Source organism: Aethalodelphis obliquidens, unplaced genomic scaffold (assembly GCF_003676395.1).
Source record: "Aethalodelphis obliquidens isolate GAN/ISIS:26980383/991018 unplaced genomic scaffold, ASM367639v1 scaffold43, whole genome shotgun sequence".
NCBI classification, from domain to species: Eukaryota; Metazoa; Chordata; class Mammalia; order Artiodactyla; family Delphinidae; genus Aethalodelphis; species Aethalodelphis obliquidens.
In genome coordinates, this window is record NW_020837987.1 from 5732612 (window position 1) to 5753106 (window position 20495).

Genomic DNA, 20495 nt, shown 5'->3' on the forward strand with positions numbered 1-20495 from the left:
CTGGACTCGTGCATCTTAGGGAGAAAGGGCTGAGGGCTTGGTCTCTAGTCCTGAGAGAGAAGGTACCTGGGACCCAGACTCCTGGATCTGAGGGAGAAGGGGACTGGGTCTCAAGTGCTGTGTTCTTTTTTTTTTTGCGGTACGCGGGCCTCTCACTGTTGTGGCCTCTCCCACGGCTCACGGGCCCAGCCGCTTCGCAGCATGTGGGATCTTGCCGGACCGGGGCACGAACCCGTGTCCCCTGCAACGGCAGGCGGACTCTCAACCACTGCGCCACCAGGGAAGCCCAAGTGCTATGTTCTTGATTGGGGAAACTCTGGAGCCCTGTATTCCTGGGACCTCAAGAGACGATTTGGGGGTGGGGGCCGCTCTCCAATGCTTGCGTCCCTAGAGGAGAAGCGAGATGATTTGTGACTATCTGGATCCGAGGGAGGGAAACACTGGTGGTGAGAGTCTTGAGGGAGAACTCAAAATCCCCAACCAGGAAACCCGTGACCCAGACTCCTGGCTAGGCGCTTGCATGGGGTGGGACGCCTAGAATCTCAAGGCGGCGGGGGCCTGGCGCAGGTTCCCACCCGGGGTTTCCAAGCTTCTCCGCTGTGCGCAGAGCTGCCACGCTATTGTCCTGGCCAGGAAGGCGGGGCCAGCGCGGGGCGGGGCTGGCGGCGCCGGCGCAGCCTGGGGGCGGCGGGAAGAGGAGGCGGCGGCGGCCGTGGCGCTGGGAGCTCCTGTCACCGCTGGGGCCGGGCCGGGCCGGGCGGAAGTGCTGGGGACGTGAGGGCGCGAGGGCCGGGACATGGGACCCGCCATCCCCGCCGCTCGCGGTCTGGGCCCGCTGCCGCTGTTGCTGCCACTATTGCTGCTGCTTCTGCGCGCGCAGCTCGCCGTCGGGAGCCTGGCCGGTGGGAGTCCCAGCGCTGCTGAGGTGAGGCCCGGCCGGGTCCAAGGGGATGGGGGAAGGGGCGGGACCGGGCCTCTGGACCCCGATGCGGGCAGGTCCAGAGCAGAAAGCGCAGTCTTTCCAGCTAGGTGGCCGGGCCCCCCGGCGCCGCTAACTGCACTAGGCATTCAGAAAACCGTAAGTCCAGGCCCCATCTCCTTCATCATCTGTCGTCCCAGTCCCCTCCAGCCCTCAGCGTAGGAAATGGCTTTTCCAGAGCCCCTGGTCCCAGAAGTCCAGCCCCCCCAGACCCTCTCGACCTAGGTGACTCAGCCCCAGACCCTTCCCACCTGAACAGGACCCACCAGGCAGCAAGGCACCTACAGCCAGGAATCTCGGCCCCCTGCATCCTCTGGACCTATATGAGGCCTCCCGCAAGGCTCCTAGGACCCAGAAGTCTAGGCCTCCAGCCACCGCCCCCCAACCCAGGATGTAGCTCTCCATCCCTCAAGGACTTGGTGTCCAGGCCTGCAGGGCCCTGAAACCAGGCCTTGTGGTCTTTGCACCCGAGAATGCGAGCATGAGCTAGGGATGGAGGGAGGAGGGGCCAGAACGCCTGGGTTCTGACCTCCTCCCCCGCCATTCACGTTTAACCCTTTCAGCTCTAGTGCGGCTGAGCTGGGGTGAGGGCGGAGCCTGTCTCCGCGGCAACAAGGCCGCGAGAATCCCGGGGGACCCGGGTCGCCATAGCAACGGCAGAGCTGGGGCGCCCCCGCCCTGTGGGAGCTGTTTCCCGGGGAACCGACCGTCTATGGAGGCGGTGCGCGGTGCTTGGTGGAGGGGGCTGGTGCTGGGGGTGTGAATATCTGGGTTCTAGGGAGCAAAGGACCAGGGGAGTCACATGCCCGCGTCCCCCGTGCCCTCGCTGACCCCTCCGTCCCCGCCCCCAGGCCCCAGGGTCTGCTCAGGTGGCTGGACTATGCGGGCGCCCAACCCTTCACCGGGACCTGCGTACCGGCCGCTGGGAACCAGACCCACAGCTCTCACGACGCTGTCTCCGGGACCCGCAACGCGTGCTGGAGTACTGCAGACAGGTAGGCGGGACCTACTGAGAGGGGCGTGGCCAGCAAGAAAGGGGATCCAGCTTGGGGCCGGGTCGCGCGTGAGAAGCTAGTCGTGCAAAGACAAGGTCCAGGGAGATGAGGGATCCAAGAAGGCATGGGAAACTAGGGGACGTGGCCAACAAAGAGGCGAAGTTAGGATAGGACAGGACCTGTTTCTGAGAAACTAGGTCAGGAAAGGGGAAGAACCGTGCAAAGACGGCCCGCTGAGGAAAGTGTCCAGTGAAGAGACAGAGTTTAGCAATAATGTGGTGGACTCCTTAAAGAGCAGGTGTAGGTGGACGTGACCAAAGGAGACGCGGGGCTAAGACAAAAAGACCTTTGGACCGGCGTGCCTGGGAACGGGGTGGAACCCAATGGGAGAGTGGAAAGCTAGGAGGCGTGGCTATGAAAGCAGGTCTAACACAAAGAAAGGATACTTTACTGAGAGGCCAGAGAGAGAGCCGAGGCTTAACGAAGGGAGGAATCTATGGGGAGATAAACCTGATAGGGGGAAGGGGCAGAGGCGACTACAAGAGAGGTGGGCTTAGAGGGATTGAGTTTTTGGGCAATGGAGGGACCTTCGTAAAGAAACTGGACAGGCAAAGGGGCGGAGCCTAAGGATGGCGTGGCTTAAGGGAGAGGTACTAGGGGGCGTGGCCAACGGGCTTGAGGGGCTTAGATATCTAAGACCTGTTCTACAGAGAAGCGGGGCCTAGGGAGGAGAGGTCCTTATGAATACTAGAGAATTGAAAAGGGACATGGCCAGTGCAGAAGCGCAGGCGGGGCCGTGGGTTGATCACCCCCACCCGGTGCCCCCAGATGTACCCGGAGCTGCAGATTGCACGTGTGGAACAGGCGACACAGGCCATCCCCATGGAACAATGGTGCGGGGATGCCCGAAGTGGCCGCTGTGCCCACCCCCACCACCAGGTTGTGCCTTTCCGCTGCCTGGGTGAGTCACAGGCTGGGGGAGGGGAACGGAAGGAGGCGGGGTGGGGGTGGGGGTGGTGGAGGGGCGTCTCCGAGGGGTGAGATTCTGGCCCTGGTTTCAGGTTCACATTAGGGAGATGGATGCCTGGGTCCAGAGTGGGACAGAAAAGCCTATGAGGATAAGACATCTGGATTCTGAGGAGGGTAGGGCTAGTGGCTGCGGCAGTGTCTCACATCGATGACTCCCATTTGCCAGAGGGTGAATTTGTGAGTGAGGCCCTGCTGGTGCCTGAAGGCTGCCGGTTCCTGCACCAGGAGCGCATGGACCAGTGCGAGAGTTCAACCCGGAGGCGTCAGGAGGCACAGGAGGTCAGGACCCAGCCCACTCATTCTCACCGCCCCCCAGAACCCAGGGATCCAGTCCTCTAACACCCTCCTCCTCCAGAACCCAAGAGTCTGGGCCTCAGCCTTCTCTTCCCAATGGGACAGAACCAGGAATCCAGGCTCCCAGCCCCATCAGCCCCCAAGACCCAGGCATCCAGGCTACCCCCTACCTTCTGTTACCCCACAGTCCTGGCATCTGGGCCCACTCTTCCCACAGGCCTGCAGCTCCCAGGGCCTCATCCTGCATGGCTCGGGCATGCTTTTGCCCTGTGGCGCGGATCGGTTCCGAGGTGTGGAGTATGTGTGCTGCCCCCCTCCAGTGACCCCCAACCCGTCTGGGACAGCAGTTGGGTGAGTGGGAGGGAAGCCTCCATGCCCAACCCAAGGCTCCTGAGGCAGGAGATGGAAGCCTGGGGGCCTGGGCCCAGGTTCTCATTGCCTTGGGTCTTCTGCTCCCTCAGGGATCCTTCCACTCGGTCATGGCCCCCCGGGGGCAGAGTTGAGGGGGGTGAGGATGAGGAAGAGGAGGAATCCTTCCTACAGCCAGTAGATGATTACTTTGTGGAGCCCCCACGGGCTGAGGAGGAAGAAGAGGAGGAAAGAGTCCCACCCTCAAGCTCCCATCCCCCTGCAGGGGTCAGCAAAGGTGAGGCAGGCTCGGAATCCCCAGTCCCCTCCACCCTTGGGGGAGGATGATTTAAGGGAGCCTTGGTATAGGGGCCTCTTTGGGAGGGACCTGTGGGGGAGAAGCCCTGTTGGGGGAAATGGGAGGGATGGGAATGGCTTTGAATAAAGTAGAGCTGGAAGGGGCAGCCTGTGAGGGATGCAAAGGGGGAGGGTGGTTTGGGGGTGCCCAGAAGTGGAGGAGTCATTTGGCAGGTCTGAAGGATTATTGGGGGGAAAGCTTAGAGGATAGTGTAATGGATTCCTAAGCTTTACAAGAACAGGCCCAGTTCAGAACCACATTTCGCACGAGGCCAGGCAGCAGCTATGGCTGAAGTGAACACATGAGGGTCTCCAGTGCGCTCTAGGAAATGCAGTTCTCTGGGAAGGGAAGGAGACCTGGAGCTGGGCTTCTGGCTGACTCCCTGGTTCCTGGCCTTGCAGTGACTCCCACCCCGAGGCCCACGGATGGTGTGGACGTGTACTTTGGCATGCCTGGAGAAATCAGCGAGCACGAGGGGTTCCTGCGGGCCAAGATGGATCTGGAAGAGCGCAGGATGCGTCAGATTAACGAGGTGATGGTGCCGGGGGCCCCAGGACCCCCCATAACGCAGAGCTCCCTAAATACCAGGAAATTCCACAGGGACACATTCAGACTATCTCTAAAGAGTCCCCAAGTCCCCATTAACCCCCAGTCCTCAACACCACCCCTAAGATGACCAGGGATCTCTGACCCACCTAGAATCCCACTGAGATGCCACCAGATTCTATGGAAACTCTGATGCATGGTACTCTTCCACTTTAAATTCTTTCTGAATCCTCTCGGGAATCCAAGAGGCAGAGGGACTTAAGGGATCTGTAGACTCTGAAGAAGGATGGGGGTGGGGGAGATGCAGTGGGTAGAGCAGGGTGGATTCTAGGATCCTGAAGCGCCCCTTGTCCCCAGGTGATGCGTGAATGGGCCATGGCGGACAACCAGTCCAAGAACCTGCCTAAAGCCGACAGACAGGCCCTGAATGAGGTAGGACAGCCTCCAGGGTGTCCTGCTCAGGCCTGTCCACTCCCTGGGGCACACTGGCTTTGTCTGGCCTCATCCAGTTTCACCCCTTCCTACTTGCGCGGGCCTCTCCGGGCCCCACCCTTACACTCGGCTCAGCCCCTCTTGGCCTACATCCAACCTGACTTTGCTTCCCTCCTCTTCCCACTGGCCGTGTTTTGCCCTGTCTTAACTTGATCCTAGCCTCTGAGGGCTGGCTCTGGAGGCCTCTCCCAAGCTGGGCCCCTGCAGACACAGCCCGGTCCTTCTCAGCCTCTCTGTGATGCTCGGCCCTGCTCCCTGACTCTGATCCTGCCCCTGTAATCTCCCTTTTACTCAATCCCTCTGCAGTAGTCCCAGCCTCATGACTCTCTGACCCGCCTCTCTCAGCCTCACTTTAGTACAGCCCTACCCTGTGTAGACCCCACTTTGGCTGTGCCCCATTACTTGACTCTTGCTCCTACCCAGCTCAGTCTTATTTAGTTACAGCCTGTCTCCAGTGGGTCCTGCCCAGGCCTGAGCCCTACCTTTCCTACAATACTTGGCTCCTTTCATCTCGACACAGGCCAGCTCTGTGCCTAGATTGTTCCCACCCATGTAGTGAACACCTTCAGCGGGGCTCCCAGCAGGCCTAGCCCTGCCCCCACTCCACCTGGCCCTGAAGCCCCAGCTCCACCAGTCAGTCTCCTGTCATCTAGTCCCACCCCAGGTTGACTCTGCCCAGGCCTAGATCCACTGCACGCCTCCCTCTCCCCCGCCACTTGACCCTATAGCCCTACCCTTCCAGACTGCATTTGACCCGGGTTTCACCCCACTACACCTCTCCTGGCCCTGTGCCCACCCCCTCGCCAGCACTTCCAGTCCATTCTGCAGACCCTGGAAGAGCAGGTGTCTGGTGAGCGACAGCGCCTGGTGGAGACCCATGCCACCCGAGTCACTGCCCTTATCAACGACCAGCGCCGGGCTGCCTTGGAAGGTTTCCTGGCGGCACTGCAGGAGGATCCGCCTCAGGTGCGGGAGCCGTGGGGGCAGAGGGCAGGGGGTGGAAAGGGCTGGGGCAGGCCTGGGCAGCCTTCATCGCTTCCACAGCCAGAGCGCGTCCTGCTGGCCCTGCGGCGCTACCTGCGAGCAGAACGGAAGGAGCAAAGGCACACGCTGAGGCACTACCAGCACGTGGCTGCCGTGGACCCCGAGAAGGCCCAGCAGACGCGCCTCCAGGTGCTCAGGTTCTTCCAGCTCCCAAATTCTCAGCTAGCCCTCAGACCCCGGCCTCTGGGACCCCATCCCTCTAACTCTTCTCTTGCCCCTCATACCCTCTTTCTATCCCTTGGACCTCCTTCCTATCCCTGGAACCTCCCCCTTCTGTGCTTGGGACCCACTCCAGTCCCTCAGATCCTTACTTCTTGACCCTGGAATGCTGCCTCCCCGACCCCTGTGCCTTTGATCCCTTTCTTGAACTCCCACTCTCTGTCCCTCGACCCCACTTCTTGTCCCTTGGATTCTTCCTTTCCTAGAATCCCCCTCCTGTGCCTTGAACCCTGTTCCTGCCCCTCAACTCTCCTTTTTCCCTAACCCAACTTGTTCTCCCTGGAACCCTTGCTCTGTGCCCTCAGATCCTAATTCCTGTTTCTTGGATGTCCTCTTCCTGTCCCAGAATACTCCATTCTATGCTCTTGAACTCCAAGTCTTGCCCTTGAACCACATCATTTCTATATGACCTTCCAATTCTTCCTTCTTCAGAACCTCCTCAAGCCTCACTTCCTATTCCTCAGACCCTACTCTCTGCCCCTCCTACCCACTTACCATCTTCTATACCATATTCCTTGTACCCTATACTTACCTTGTCTCCTGTGCCCCACCTTTCCTAGCAGCTACTCCTTTTCCTTCTTCCTTACTTTCTTTCCCAAGACTCTCACAGCCTGTCTTCTGTACATCTTTTCCTTTTCATTGTATTCCACTTCTCCTTCTCCAGTTTCCTTCCTCCCATGGCCAAGTTCCTGTCCTTGTACCCTACTTCCTGTCCATTGTATGTGCTAATTTTGCTTGGACCCTCTTGACCTTCCTCCTTCACCCTGCCTCCGTTTCCCCATCTCTAGCCTGCCCTGCTCAGTTCATCCCTCGTACTCACTCCCCCACAGGTGCAGACTCACCTTCAAGTAATCGAGGAAAGGATGAATCAGAGCCTGGGGCTGCTTGACCAGAACCCCCGCCTGGCTCAGGAGCTGCGGCCCCAGATCCGTGAGTGCCCAGTCCCGACCCCCAGCCTTTGACTCCCCTGCCATTTCAGCTATCTATTCCTGTGGAACAAACTGCAAAACTTAGTGGCTTAAATCAACCACTTTCTTTTCTTTTCTTTCTTTCTTTCTTTCTTTTTTTTTTTTTGAGTTTGGAAAACCAAGGTTTATTCCAGTCTTTCTTTAAATTTAAATGGTCCACAGTCCTTCAAGGACCTTCATTAGCATCACTTGAAAAGTTTGTTAAAAATGCAAGTTTAGGGACCTCACTCCACACCTATTGAATCAGAATCTTTTGAGACATGGATGGAAAATTTGCATTTAACAACTTCTTTGAGTAATTCAAATGCACACTGAGGACAGGAAATCTTCATCTTCTGGTCATAGGACAGCATGTACCAGGTATCACAGCTGTATTAAATCGACCATTGTCATTGCTCATGATTCTGCCGTCTGCTCTGGGCTCTGCTGGGTGCTTCTTCTGCCGGTCTTGTCAGTGGTCAAGCATGTCACTACATTTGGCTAGCAGGTCAGCTAAGGGCTGGGACTCTGGCACAAATGAGCCTCTCTCCCCCTCTGTGTAGGCTCAGGGCCTCTCTTCTCCATGGAGCCCCTCCACGTGGTCTGTCCAACAAGGGAGCTGGACTTCCTACATGGTGGTTCAGGCTCCCCATACCGTGCAAGTGGAAACTGCCAGGTCTTCTTAAGACTCGGGCCCACCTTCTGTAGGTTAAAGCAAGTCACAAACCCAGTCCAGATTCAAGCTGCAGGGCCTTCACAAGAGCATGAATACCAGAAAGTGTAACCCCCAGATCTACTGCGACTTCCTCCTGGATGTCCCATGCCAAACGCTAATTCTCCTGCTCTTTAAGGAGGCTGTTCTCTTGAACTTCAACCTCCATCCTCCAACACTCAGCTCCACTTCCCCAGGTCACACGTATGGCTCCCCGCTCCGATCGCTCTATCGTTAGGATGCCATCCATTCACCCGTTTTTGTTTTGTGGATCCCTGTGCTCACAACCTCACCACCTTTCTGCATGTTCCCCTCAGAGGAGCTCCTCCACTCTGAGCACCTGGGCCCCAGTGAATTGGAAGTCCCTGCCCCGGGGGGCAGCAGTGAGGACAAGGGTGGGCTGCAGCCCCTGGATTCCAAGGATGGTGAGTTAACCCAAATCTACATAATCCCAGACTTTGGGGTACAGGTCCCCAACCTCAATTCTAATCCCCTAAAATCTGGGGGTGTCTTAGCCACCACAGTGAGTGGAAGAGGGTGGGAAGGAATGTCTGAGGTTGTAGAGGCCTCTGTAGGATCCTCGGCCCCTGGGAGGGGGCTTCCCCGCACCATCTTTGGTGATGCTCTCCTCTCTTCACTGTTGCACCTGTCTTGCCTCCTCTGACTGCCAGCAGACACCCCCGTGGCCCTTCCAAAAGGTGAGTATCTCACAGAGTAGCCCCCAGCCACCAAATCCCTCTGAGTCCTTGAGCCCAGAATGGAAGAGGGCCCGTACACGGGGAACCCCAGGCCTCCTGGGGTGGAGTCTGGTGCCCCTTCTGACCCCCTCTTCAGGCGGGGGTAGCACCATTCTGGACTCTCAGGAATGAGATAGGATTTGGGGGGTAGGGTCCACAGAACAAGATGTGGCATCCTCTGAGAAAGAGAAGATGTCCCCCCTGGAGCAGTATGAACGAAAGGTAAGTTGGTCGGACCCACGGGCATCGGAGGGAGGATGGGCCAGGGGGCCTGGACTCCTAGGTCTGAAGGAGGAGGGTGCTAGGGGTTTGGGTTCCTTGGCCTCAGAGGAAAGAAGGGACTGAGGACATGGACTTCAGGGTCCTAGGGAAGAAGAGGGCTGGGGGATGCCCTCTCGGGGCCCAGGGGAGGGGGAGGCAGGGGCCCAGACTTCTGGGTCCCTGACACCTCCTGCTCCCCCAGGTGAATGTGTCTGTTCCAAGGGGTTTTCCTTTCCACTCATCGGAGATTCAGAGAGATGAGCTGGTAAGAGGAGGAATATTGTGGGTACTTAGGGGAAGAGGTCAGAGGTCAGTGGCTAGGCTGTGACTCCCAAAGCCACACAGGGCCCTGGTGAGCCTCCAAGATGACCCCGGCCCCATCTCCTCTCCCTGCAGGCACCAGCTGGAACAGGCATGTCCCGAGAGGCTGTGTCTGGTCTGCTGATCATGGGAGCGGGTGGTGGCTCCCTGATCATCCTCTCCATGCTGCTCTTGCGCAGGAAGAAACCCTACGGGGCTATCAGCCATGGAGTGGTGGAGGTGAGAGGCAAAGAGACCTGGAATGGGGAGGACTTCCAGAGCCTGGGAGTAGAGTGGCTGTGAGGTCTGCGGTCAGGCCCCTGTGGCCCACTCTGCCTCCCCTGCCCCTGTTGCAGGTGGACCCCATGCTGACCCTGGAGGAGCAGCAGCTGCGTGAACTGCAGCGTCACGGCTATGAGAACCCCACCTACCGCTTCCTGGAGGAACGACCCTGAACCAGCCCCCTTCACCCCTTTGGCTGAGCCCAGACCTTCCCTCTTCCTGGAGCCCCAGAACCCCAGCTCCCAGCCTGGGAGAGGGGTCTTGAAAAAGTTCATTTCACACCCTTTGTGAGGGGGCTGGAAATTCTTATTTCCCCTGTCCAATTCCAAATTTAATCCCTAAGAAATCCCCAGGTATTCCCAGCTGCCTCCCTGCTTGGGACCTCCTCACTTTAATTTATTTTGTACATTTATGTATTGTTCCTTAGGGTGGCCACCAGTTGGTCCCACTGTCTGTTGTTCCCTGGAATTCACCCTCCCACGTGTCCCCCACTAATATCCCAATAAAGTCCTCTTCCCCACCAGGCCATCCTCCGTCTCTGTGGGGGAATCAGGGTGTAATCAGCTCTGGACATTGGTGTGCAAGCCCGCCCAGACCTCCTTCACCTCTTTAAACTGTTGGAGAGATCTTTAAATCTGGGCGGGGCCTTGGGAAGGGGCGGGGTCCAGAGATCTAGGCTAGGCTCCCACCCAGGAGCTTTCCGTGGTACTGAATGGGCAGCCACTTCTAAGCCTGTATCAGCTGGGTTCCAGGGTGGACTCCAAGGAGGCTGGGCTCTAGCAAGTTTCCCCTGCCTCCCGCTCACCCTCATACACAGTCACATACAACATCCACCCCCAACCTATGAACTTGATGAGGGACAGGGAATCTTGAACTGCTCTTCCTATTCTTTTTTTTTTTTTTTTTTTTTGCGGTATGCGGGCCTCTCACTGTTGTGGCCTCTCCCATTGCGGAGCACAGGCTCCGGACGCGCAGGCCCAGCAGCCATGGCTCATGGGCCCAGCTGCTCCAGGGCATGTGGAATCTTCCCGGATCGGGCCACGAACCCGTGTCCCCTGCATCAGCAGGCGGACTCTCAACCACTGCGCCACCAGGGAAGCCCATTCTTGAATCTTAAGCCCTTCTGGGGGAGGTGATAAGAATCCCCTTGGAGTGTGGAAATCCAACCATGTGTCCCAGAGAGGGTTATGTGATGTCTGCAAGTGCATCGCATTTTGTGGCATGTCAGAGTTGTCCCTCTACATATACTGTTACCTGTCTCAAGAGGGTTGTTATGAGGATTAAAAGGAGTGCTATTTGTTGGGACATTAGAATTGTGCCTGGCATTTCGCAAGTACTTGTTGAATAAATTCTAAAATGACATGGCAGCAAACATTCATACGGCCCCCTGTGCCAGGAACTGCTCCAAGGCTTTCACGCACTGGCACACTTAATCGTTATTTCTACCCCATGAAGTAGGTACTATGCCTATTCTCATTTATAGATTAGGAAATGGAGGCAAAGAGAAGTTATGTCACATTCCCAAGGTCACCATCCAGGAAGGGATGAAGCTAGGAATCCAACCCAGGAAACCTGGCTCCAGTGCCCATACTCTAGGCCGTTTTGCTACCCTCCTGCCTAATAATTCATGGCTGTCCCATATGGCGTTTGGGTTGCTCACTGCAAAATTTTAAGTGATACCATTCATCTCCTAGACATTGTAGATTTGCATTTTTACCACAACTTCCCAGCAGATAGCAGTAGTGTGCCATGTTCTAATATCAGGAGAGCACAATTTTCTGACAGATGGCTAAGGGAGGGAGCACGTATTTTTAAATCTTCCAACGGACCGATGAGCTCACAGTGATGAGCTCTACATAATATATACATGAATTACAGGTCATGTATATTAAATACAGACGTGGTAGGTATTGGGAGGAAGATGCCTACATGATGCAAGTTGGATACAATGCCACAGCTTTATTAAGAACCCAGTTTGCAACATCATTCTGATACCGGCTTTACCATCAGGTATACTCAGACCATTCTAGTAGAAATCTATAACTAGCACCACAAGCAGGGGAAGAACTGCCTTTGTATTTTCACAGCCAAGGGTGGTTAACAGGCTAACAATAGGTAAGGAGCTCCAAGCAGGTGGGATAGGAAATGAAAGGCCATTTTGCTCAATACGCTCAGTGCATGATTCCCTAATAATATTTGCATTTTAATGGCAATACTTAGAGTAATTAGTTCAAAAACACTGTTTTTATTGAAATTCCAGCAGGAAAAATAACTTTACTATTGCTCATTTGATGCTCTTGTGCCCCTAAACCACTCTTCTTTTCCCACTGAATACGATTTAATTCTTCTTTTAGTAAAGCAAAGTTTCCTAGAGACTTGTTATCACGTTAGTGGTGTGTGTGTGTGTGTGTGTGCGCGCGCTGATACATGTCGGGAAACACATCTTATATGTCAACAGAATCTAAGATGCCATCAAAAATAAGAAATACCGGGCTTCCCTGGTGGCACAGTGGTTGAGAGTCCACCTGCCGATGCAGGGAACACGGGTTCATGCCCCGGTCCAGGAAGATCCCACATGCCGCGGAGCGGCTGGGCTCGTGAACCATGGCCGGTGAGCCTGCGCATCCGGAGCCTGTGCTCCGCAACGGGAGAGGCCACAGCAGTGAGAGGCCCGCGTACCGCAAAAAAAAAAAAAAAGAAGAAGAAATACCATTATTTTATGTACCACAAGGAAAACTACGCAGACATTAAACTATGCCACCTGATTGTAAGATGAATTCCAATTAAGTTCTTCCTAGAATTAATGAAATACAACATACTATTATGAATTTTCCGTGGGTCAGCTGCCCCTATGTGAGTACACACAGAAGAGCACACTCATGCTGGTCCGAGGCAGCTGACGTGGGAGACTTGTGCTGGCACCACCAGTAACTCCACCTCCCAATATTCTTGTTCTAGTGCAGTACCTTCCTCCCCACTGATTCTGGGCTTGGCCACATGGCTGACTTTGACCAATGGGGTATCAGCAGGCACGATGCAAGCAGGGGCTTTTTCTCTTGGAATATTCCCTCTTGGAGCTCCTGCGTGAGGAGATCCTCCTACCCTCCTGGAGGGACCACAGGGAGAGGGATGCTCGGCTCACTCTAGAAGTTCCAGCCATCTCAGCTGAGCTATCAGACACGTGAGTGCTGTTGTCTAGGCCAATCGGGCCTCCAGCTGACTGCAGCCACGTGTGAGACCAAAGCAAGATAGCAGAACTGCCCAGCTCAGCCCAGCCCAGATCGCAGAATCATGAACAAAATAAGTGGTGCTGGACTTCCCTGGTGGTGCAGTGGTTAAGAATCCGCCTGCCAATGCAGGGGACACGGGTTTGAGCCCTGGTCCAGGAAGATCCCACAGGCCGCGAAGCAACTAAGCCCATGCGCCACAACTACTGAGCTTGCGCTCTAGAGCCCACGAGCCACAACTACTGAAGCCCGGGTGCCACAACTACGAAAGCTTGCATGCCTAGAGCCTGTGCTCCGCAACAAAGAGAAGCCACCGCAAAGAAGCCCGCGCACCACAATGAAGAGTAGCCCCCACTCGCCACAACTAGAGAAGGACTGCGCTCAGCAACGAAGACCCTATGCAGCCAAAGATAAACAAAATAAATTTAGCAAAAAACAAAAGTGGTGGTTGTTTTAAGCCTTAAGTTTTGGGGTAGAGACACTGGCCTATGCCCTGAAGTGTGCTTGGTTTGTTGTCCGTGAGAGGCTCCAAGCAGTGGGGGCTACCGTGCGTCAGAGGGCTTTCTGGAGTGACGAGACTGGGACGGAGGACAGAGCAGAGGCTGTGGGACAGAGGTACAAGGGGGCATTGTGGAGGTCTTCCGTCTTTCGTTTGGGTTTCTCCGGAAGCAGAGGCTTAGGCAAGGATTTGAGGACAGGATTACCTGCAAGGAGTGGAGAACCTTGATAGGGGAGCAGGAAGGGACCCAGAAAAGGGGAAGCTGCCGAGAGAGGGTACGTTCTCAAGCCAGAGCCATGGTGGAGAGCCGGAGTTTCGTTCCACTGGGAGCTTGGAGAGCCCGTGCGGAACACACACTTCCCAGTTATCCCCACGGAGGCAGGGGACCTGGAGTATTTACATACCGTCTCCCTTCAGCCAGTCACTGGTTGAGAGCTGCTGGGGTGGGAAGAGGCACGATCCTCCTGGCATGGAAGTCTTGCCACACTCATATCCAGGGCAAAGCGGGCACCAGTGGTCTGAGAATGCCCACAGGCAGAGTCACGTGCCGGCCCTGGCAGTTAGACCACCAGGTGTGGACAGGGTGAGGGGGACAGGATATGGACTTGGCACCCGCCATGTCTGCTACAACCCCCCACCCAGACACATCCACCCAAACACGGCTCCTCAGCCGCTTCCCTGCACAATGATTAGAGATTAGACAGTAACGGTTCTAGCCCAAACTGAGTTTAATCAAGAGTTTCAGATAGGGGAGGGATTCACTAGAAATACTGAGGTCTGGGTCAGGGGCCTGGTTGTGTTCTGACTTAAAGCAGTAGGACCTAGGGGACTATGATCGAGAGTCCTTCCTATGTCTCAGGGTTAAGGACCTGAAGGGGGTGGGTCCTGGGGAGGTCAGGGGTCATCTTAGGAGCTCTACTAGGATGGTACTGGAAGCTCTTTTGGCGTACCCCAAGTACCATATAGGGGAGTTACATCTGGACCCCAAAAGATCCTGGTGGGGAAAGGGTTGGGGGTCCAGTGTGTTTCACAGAAACAATCAAGGGGCCTCGATTTCACAGAAATCATCAAGGGGGCTCCTTGTGGGTGGAGGAAGGGTATCACACCACCCCAAATATTGGGGACTGTTTACCCACCAACAGCCATTTTGGGGTTTTAATGTAAGACCCCAATGGCAGGACATTATGCACATACATTATCACGGATTTGCAACATTAGCATACGCTGGCTGTCCCACAGGACGGTGGGGACTGGAAAATCAGTCCAGGTTCTGGGTTTGAGTCCTAAGAGGACAGGCCTGGGGGTGCCACACGGCTCCTCTTCAGTAGCTGCCGGAGCTGTGGACAAGACAAGACGGGGGAGAAGCTCGAGAGGTTGCAAGGAGAACAGGCACACCCTGTTGGGGTGTGAAGTTGGGGGTCAGAGAGAAGTGAGTAGGGTCAGTTGGGTTTGAAGGTCAGAGGTTCTGAGTCAAGATGCGGGGCTGGGGGTGAAGGCTCGTTCACACAATGAATCAAGGCTCCTGAGCAAAGGTGTTGCTGGCTGGGCGTTCCCACCTTGGGATTAGCATTGAGGACTGGGAGTCAAAGGGGGAGAAGCAAGGGGCCAGAGTCACATTTGGGGGTCAGAAGTCCCACTCTGAGGTCAGGACTAAAAGTCAGGGGGCTGGAGGTCATGCTTGGGGATCAGAGGTCACACCTTGAGGTCAGGATACAGGGTTGAAAGTAGAGGTCAGGAGGAGTCACCATTATCAGGCAAGGGAGCAAACACTGAGGTCCAGTGTCTTTTTTTTTTTTTTTTTTTGGCCGTGCCACATGGCATGTGAGATCTTAAGTTCCCCAACCGGGGATGGAACCCATGCCCACCACAGTGGAAGCGTGGAGTCTTAACCGCTGGACCGCCAGGGAAGTCCCTCAAGGTCACATTTTGAAGTCAGGGTTGGATAAGGGTCAAGGTCACCTTCTGAGATTACAAGTCACCCTCTACAGTCAGGAATGTTGGGGTCAGGGGTGCACCCTGCAGTCAGGGCGGGCTCAGTGCTCACCCCCTCAGGGCCCAGCCCGGGCCGTAGCAGGTGGACAGGCTGCTCGTTCTCCAGGTTGCGCAATGTTGGATCCGCCCCAGCTGCCAGCAGGCGCCGCACAATGGCCTCCTGGGCCGGCCCAGGGGGCAGGGCGGCCGCCATGTGGAGGGCTGTGTTCCCATGGGCCTGGGGACGGTGAGGGGGGGCCTGCTGAAGACGCAGGCTCAGCTGGCCTGGGCCCTCGACGGCGCACTTCATATTCCGTCACACCCAGGTCCCACATGTCCCTCCTCACATCCCCCAGAAGCCCCCTCCAGGGCCACATTCCACACACCCCTCTAGGCCCTACATGTGCCCCGTCCACGTCCCACACAGCAGCCCCTCCCCAGACACAGCCCATGGGACTCCCAACATCCCACTGCCCGCTCTCTGCCACGTCTCACCCAATCTGCACATTCCAGCCTAGGCCCCTACCTTCATGTTGACAAAGGCCCGCAGGTCTCCCCGTGGCAGCGCCAGCAGCAGCTGAACCAGGGTCGGGTTGGCAGCCTGCACAGCCAAGTGCAGAACTGTCTTGTTGCTCTTGATCTCCTGTGAGGAGGGGAACGACAGAGGTCAGGCCAGTCCTCACACCCAAGCCTCCACCCATGGAACCCAAGAGCCTTTAGACACCCTGTCTCTCTTTTTCAAGCACCCAGGAGTGCGTTATACAGTTGTACGTGCTGTGCACTCTACAGGAATACCAGATTTAAGGGGGTGCCGTTCAGATCACACACATCACCGAACGGTACATTTATTAAGACAATTTTCCAGCCCAAGTATCTTTGAGAAAAAGATTTCTTTTCTATTCCTCCAAAGGAGCTCTCTGGACTAGCAGCTGCCCTGGCCAGCCCACATTCTATTAAACACAGTAAAATGCGCCCACATCCCACATGGACTGTATTTTATCTATAAAGATGGGAACTGAGCAGCATTAATCAGTGGCCTATCTAAGCCTGTACCTACTTCCATACTGAACTGTTCTCTCTTTTCTTTTTTTTTTTTTTTTTTTTTTGCGGTACATGGGCCTCTCACTGTTGTGGCCTCTCCCGTTGCGGGGCACAGGCTCCGGACACGCAGGCTCAGCGGCCATGGCTCACAGGCCCAGCCGCTCCGCGGCACATGGGATCCTCCCGGACCGGGGCACGAACCCATGTCCCCTGCATCGGCAGGCGGACCCTCAACCACTGCGCCACCAGGGAAGCCCCTCTCTTCATATTTTGAAGCAAGTAAGGACATTTTCCACAATGAAACTTTACTATGTGCCTTTAAAGAATTTGTAATGATAATAAACATTAAAAATTGTGTGTTTAGACATAGAAAATAAACTTATGGTTACCAAAGGGGAAAGGGATGGGGGAGGATAAATTAGGAGTTTGGGATTAGCAGATACAAACTACTACATGTAAAACAGATAAACAACAAGGTCTTACTGTATAGCACAGGGAACTAGATTCAATATCCTGTAATAATCCATAATGGAAAAGAATATGAAAAAGAATATGTGTATATGTGTACAACTGAATCACTCTGCTGTACACCAGAAACTAACACAACACTGTAAATCAACTATTCTGCAATTTTAAAAAGAATTCTGGGTTTATATAGGGCAAAACAACCTAGCTGGCTCTATCAAAAAAATTATGAAGAGAAAACTCTAAAGGAGGGGAACCTCTAAATTAAGAGCTTAAAAGGACGTATCACTGCAATGTGTGGGCTTTATTTGAATCCTAGTTTTTTTTCGTTTTTTTTTTTAAATGAAAAAAATAAATGTATGTCACTTTAGAGCCAAATAAAAATTTGAACACAGGATATTGATATTATGAGACTGTTAATTTTTTTAAAGGTGGAATAAAGGTACTGAGGTTAACAAGAGTTCTTGTCTTCTAAAGACAAATATTTATGGGTAAAACTATAAGCTTGGATTTGCTTAAAAATAATACAGGAGAAGTGGATGGGAAAGGACTGGCTATGAGTTGCTGGTTATTTATGTTGGCTACATGGAGTTCATTATACTATTTTCTGTACTTTATCTATGTTCAAAGTTCTTGAACTAAAATGTAAAAATCCAAAACAATGAGTAGATGTTTAATTCTCTCAGCCAGCCTTTGAAGGAGCCACTGTCAGGAAGGAGGAGACTATACGTATTCACAGCTGGATTCTGGGGTCAGGCCACCTAGGCTCAAATCCCCTCTCTGACACTCACAAGGCAAAGTCCTTGAGCCTCAGTTTCCTTATCAGTGAAAGAGAGAAAGTAATAATAGTATACACATCAAAGTGCGTTTGTGAGGATTCAATTAGCTAATCCATGAAACAGTGTTTGATGAATAGTAAGTGCTTGGTAAATACAAGTTAAGATCAGTAATATTATTCCCAGTTGACAACTGGCGCACAGAGAAGTGAAGTCACGTGTTCAAGGTCACACAGCTGGGAAGAGGCAAGTCAGAATTTGTTTCGAGCCCCTGGATATCCAGGCGCCCCCATCCCGTGTGCCCTCCTGGAGGCCAGCTGCCCACTGCCCAGCTCACCTGGCTGGTATGATCAGCACCCATGTGCAGCAACATCTTGACGCAAGCCAGCCTGTCTTGGGCCTGGGTACTCAGTACTGGGGGATATAGGTCGGGGGGGTGCATAGCAACGTTGAGGGCCAGGATGGCTGTGTGGAGAGGGGTGAGGCCTGCAGAGTAGAGACAGTGAAGACTCTACATCTGGAGCACCGACCCCACCCAGCCCCACCAGCCCCACCCACCCTGCCCACCACCCAACTTACCCTCGAAGTCTCTGGCTTCGATGTCAACTCGAACCCCTGAGTTAATCACAGCCTGGGAGGAGGAGGAGGTAGAGAGCTGGATTAGGGTCTCCCCAGGCCTCCTAGCCCTGAAAGCCAGGATCTAGGCAATCAGTCCATCCCATTCATCCCACCTGCCAGGTGAACATACCGAGAGAACTCTTGGGAGCCCATATGTAGCGGCCACGTGTAAGACAGAGCGCCCTTGATGGTCAGTGGCGTTGGGTTCCGCTCCCAGGTTCAGTAGATCCTCCACAATCAGGGGCTGGTTGGCAGCAGCAGCCACCAGAAGAGGGGTCTGCAGGAGTCAGGAAAGGTCAGTCTGGGCCCCCAGCCCCCTCCCCTCTGAAAACCAGGAATCCAGGCCTCCAGACCCTCTGCCCTCAGATCCAGGAGTCCAGGCCCTCAGCCCTCACCTTGCCCTTATGCTCACGAATGTCCAGATGTCTGTACGCTTGGAGCATCTCAGCTGCGGCGTATGCGGCCCAGCGCAACCCTCGAGCCGCAAACAGGTGCAGGAGCCTGAGGATAGGTGGAAGGAAGCAATGAGCACAGCACCCCAGCTGAGCAGGAGAGCCTGCAGACTCCATTCCCCTATACTCACGTGTCTCCCTCCTCATCCTGGGCCAGCAGCTTTTGTGGCCCCAAAGCCAGCATGTGAGCACGGGCAGCGTCCAGGGATGGTCCGTTGACCACAGGAGGCAACTGTGGGGGTCCTGAAGGGAGTCCAGAACCTCTCCAGGATCCTGCCTGTGGCAGGGGAGGTTCTGCATAGGGTCGAGTATCCAGGGGGTCCTGAAGGGTACAGGTGATGGGGAGAGCCAGTCAGCTGAGAATTCCCTCTTTCTACCACACACACATACACATACAGAGTGCCAGGCAGAGTGGCTGGGCGTCCCATCTGCGCCAAGTGACCTTGGACCTTTGGGCCTCAGTTTTGCCCATCTGAGGAATGGGATCCTAATCCAACCCCAGACATCTCAGAATGCTGCATAAGGGCAACTGGGAATCTTAGGAGCCCTTCAGCACCCACTTCCCATTCTGTATCTCACCTCCATCCCCAGGGGAAATGAACACGGCCGCCCTGGGTCCGAGTGTGAGTAGAAGTCAGGAGTCAGGAAACCTTCAGCAGCAGAAGCAGGGTAAGAGTAGGGCCTGTCCGTGTAGGCAGCATGCGTGTTGGGGTCCCAGTCTGGAAAGCCCATGGGGGGCGCCAGGCTGCCAAGTCCAGAACCCACAGTCTCCTGGTGTGCTGGGAAGTGAGTATGGCCTGCATGTGAGAGGAGGAGCAGAGGCAGGCCCGGTTACCAGAGTTAGGGAAGTCACAGCCCAGACAGGACCTGTGTGAGGGCCTGGAGTCCCCAAGGTACTGAAAGCTAGTACTTCTGGGGCACCAAGGGGCTGGAAGCTTGGACTTATGGGACCTAAATGCCTGGGACACTGAGGGGTTGAGGGCCTAGATTCCAGGCTGGGAGCCTGGGCCCCTGAAGGACTATGTGCATAGACTACTGGGCTCCAGAGAATCTGGCTCTACTCTGCGGGTCTCAGCAAGAATGAGGGTCTAACTCCTAAGTTCCTGAAAGTTCTAAGAGTTGGGATGTTTGAGTCCCTGAGGAAAGCTGGGGCTAGGAGCTGAGGGAACCAGGTGAGTTTCCAGACTTACCAGCTTCACCCTCATTCACAGGTGGGGTCAGGGGCTGGGCCAGGGGAGCCAGGAACTGTCCCTGTAGAGGCATAAGCAAAGAGAAACAAGGGTGAATTTACCTGGCAGATTCCTCAGCATCCATTCCCCACCCACAGGGCATCTAAGTCAGGACTACGTCTCTCATCAGCCCCGAGGGCCCAGCAAGGCAGCAAGTCCTTGCCCAACAGGACATGGCCTCGCGGGAGTTGTAGTTTACAGCGCTTCCTGGGCCTCACCTGTAGCCCACCAGCGTCAGGCTGCTGCTGGCGGCGCCTTTGTTCTTCTAGGAGCTTCTTCACCGTCTGTGATGGGCAGTGGCTGCGCTCATTCCGGCTCACTGCGGGGTGAGGAGGGAGGGAAGTTATCAGGGGTCCTTACGTCACCCAAGTGCGCCGGGGAGTGGATCTGAGCGCCCTCTTCGCCCTCCCGCGCGGAAAAACTGGCACACTGATGCCGCCTGAGAACTCCAAAGCCAATCTAAGATTTCGGGTGCGGCGCCGCCTCCGCGGTTTCCTTCCTTTTGCTCCGCACTTTCCCCTCTGACCCAACTTTCCACCAGCGTCGTGGAAACTGAGGAAGGAGGTGGAGGGCGCCCTCTGCAGCCCCCCTCCCTCTGCCTAACACTTCCGTGAAAAATCCCACCCCACCCCCAGATCTCCCAGTTCTGAGGGATTCGGGGCGTCGCCGGGCAT

The 20495-nt window shown here is 55.2% G+C and overlaps 2 protein-coding genes across 8 annotated transcripts; one reads left to right on the top strand and one right to left on the bottom strand.

Annotated features, from left to right (window-relative positions):
* Nucleotides 1-602: 602 nt before the first annotated feature.
* On the top strand, nucleotides 603-10069 carry APLP1 (amyloid beta precursor like protein 1). Of its 7 annotated transcripts, XM_027078905.1 has the most exons (18): nucleotides 812-925; nucleotides 1543-1700; nucleotides 1831-1974; nucleotides 2803-2935; nucleotides 3170-3282; nucleotides 3515-3648; nucleotides 3759-3943; nucleotides 4405-4535; nucleotides 4907-4981; nucleotides 5849-6007; nucleotides 6086-6214; nucleotides 7135-7234; nucleotides 8281-8388; nucleotides 8635-8661; nucleotides 8852-8922; nucleotides 9164-9226; nucleotides 9358-9501; nucleotides 9618-10068. In XM_027078905.1, the coding sequence occupies exons 2-18, from the start codon at nucleotides 1692-1694 to the stop codon at nucleotides 9714-9716; spliced, it is 1824 nt and encodes a 607-aa protein (XP_026934706.1). In that variant the 5' UTR covers nucleotides 812-925; nucleotides 1543-1691; the 3' UTR covers nucleotides 9717-10068. The 7 variants fall into 7 exon arrangements, with proteins under 7 accessions (XP_026934700.1, XP_026934701.1, XP_026934703.1 ...); XM_027078899.1 differs by lacking the exon at nucleotides 1543-1700 and having other exon boundaries at nucleotides 603-925; nucleotides 9618-10069; XM_027078900.1 differs by lacking the exon at nucleotides 1543-1700 and having other exon boundaries at nucleotides 603-925; nucleotides 8638-8661; nucleotides 9618-10069.
* A 3913-nt stretch (nucleotides 10070-13982) lies between these two features.
* Nucleotides 13983-19837, bottom strand: NFKBID (NFKB inhibitor delta). The gene is made up of 10 exons (XM_027079020.1): nucleotides 19783-19837; nucleotides 19172-19389; nucleotides 18724-18914; nucleotides 18536-18641; nucleotides 18271-18417; nucleotides 18102-18153; nucleotides 17860-18008; nucleotides 15767-15883; nucleotides 15314-15478; nucleotides 13983-14606 (listed from the first exon to the last, which is right to left on the bottom strand). The coding sequence occupies exons 2-10, from the start codon at nucleotides 19322-19324 to the stop codon at nucleotides 14553-14555; spliced, it is 1134 nt and encodes a 377-aa protein (XP_026934821.1). The 5' UTR covers nucleotides 19325-19389; nucleotides 19783-19837; the 3' UTR covers nucleotides 13983-14552.
* Nucleotides 19838-20495: the final 658 nt, after the last annotated feature.

Coding starts and splice junctions, on each gene's coding strand:
- APLP1 (XM_027078899.1), top strand. CDS start 797: ATGGGACCCGCCATCCCCGCCGCTCGCGGTCTGGGCCCGCTGCCGCTG. Junction 6,008..6,085: donor TGCAGGAGGATCCGCCTCAG/GTGCGGGAGCCG, acceptor TCGCTTCCACAG/CCAGAGCGCGTCCTGCTGGC. Junction 6,215..7,134: donor CCCAGCAGACGCGCCTCCAG/GTGCTCAGGTTC, acceptor ACTCCCCCACAG/GTGCAGACTCACCTTCAAGT.
- NFKBID (XM_027079020.1), bottom strand. CDS start 19,324: ATGGGCTTTCCAGACTGGGACCCCAACACGCATGCTGCCTACACGGAC. Junction 18,418..18,535: donor TTCGTGAGCATAAGGGCAAG/GTGAGGGCTGAG, acceptor TGACTCCTGCAG/ACCCCTCTTCTGGTGGCTGC. Junction 15,479..15,766: donor GGGCCTTTGTCAACATGAAG/GTAGGGGCCTAG, acceptor CACCGTCCCCAG/GCCCATGGGAACACAGCCCT.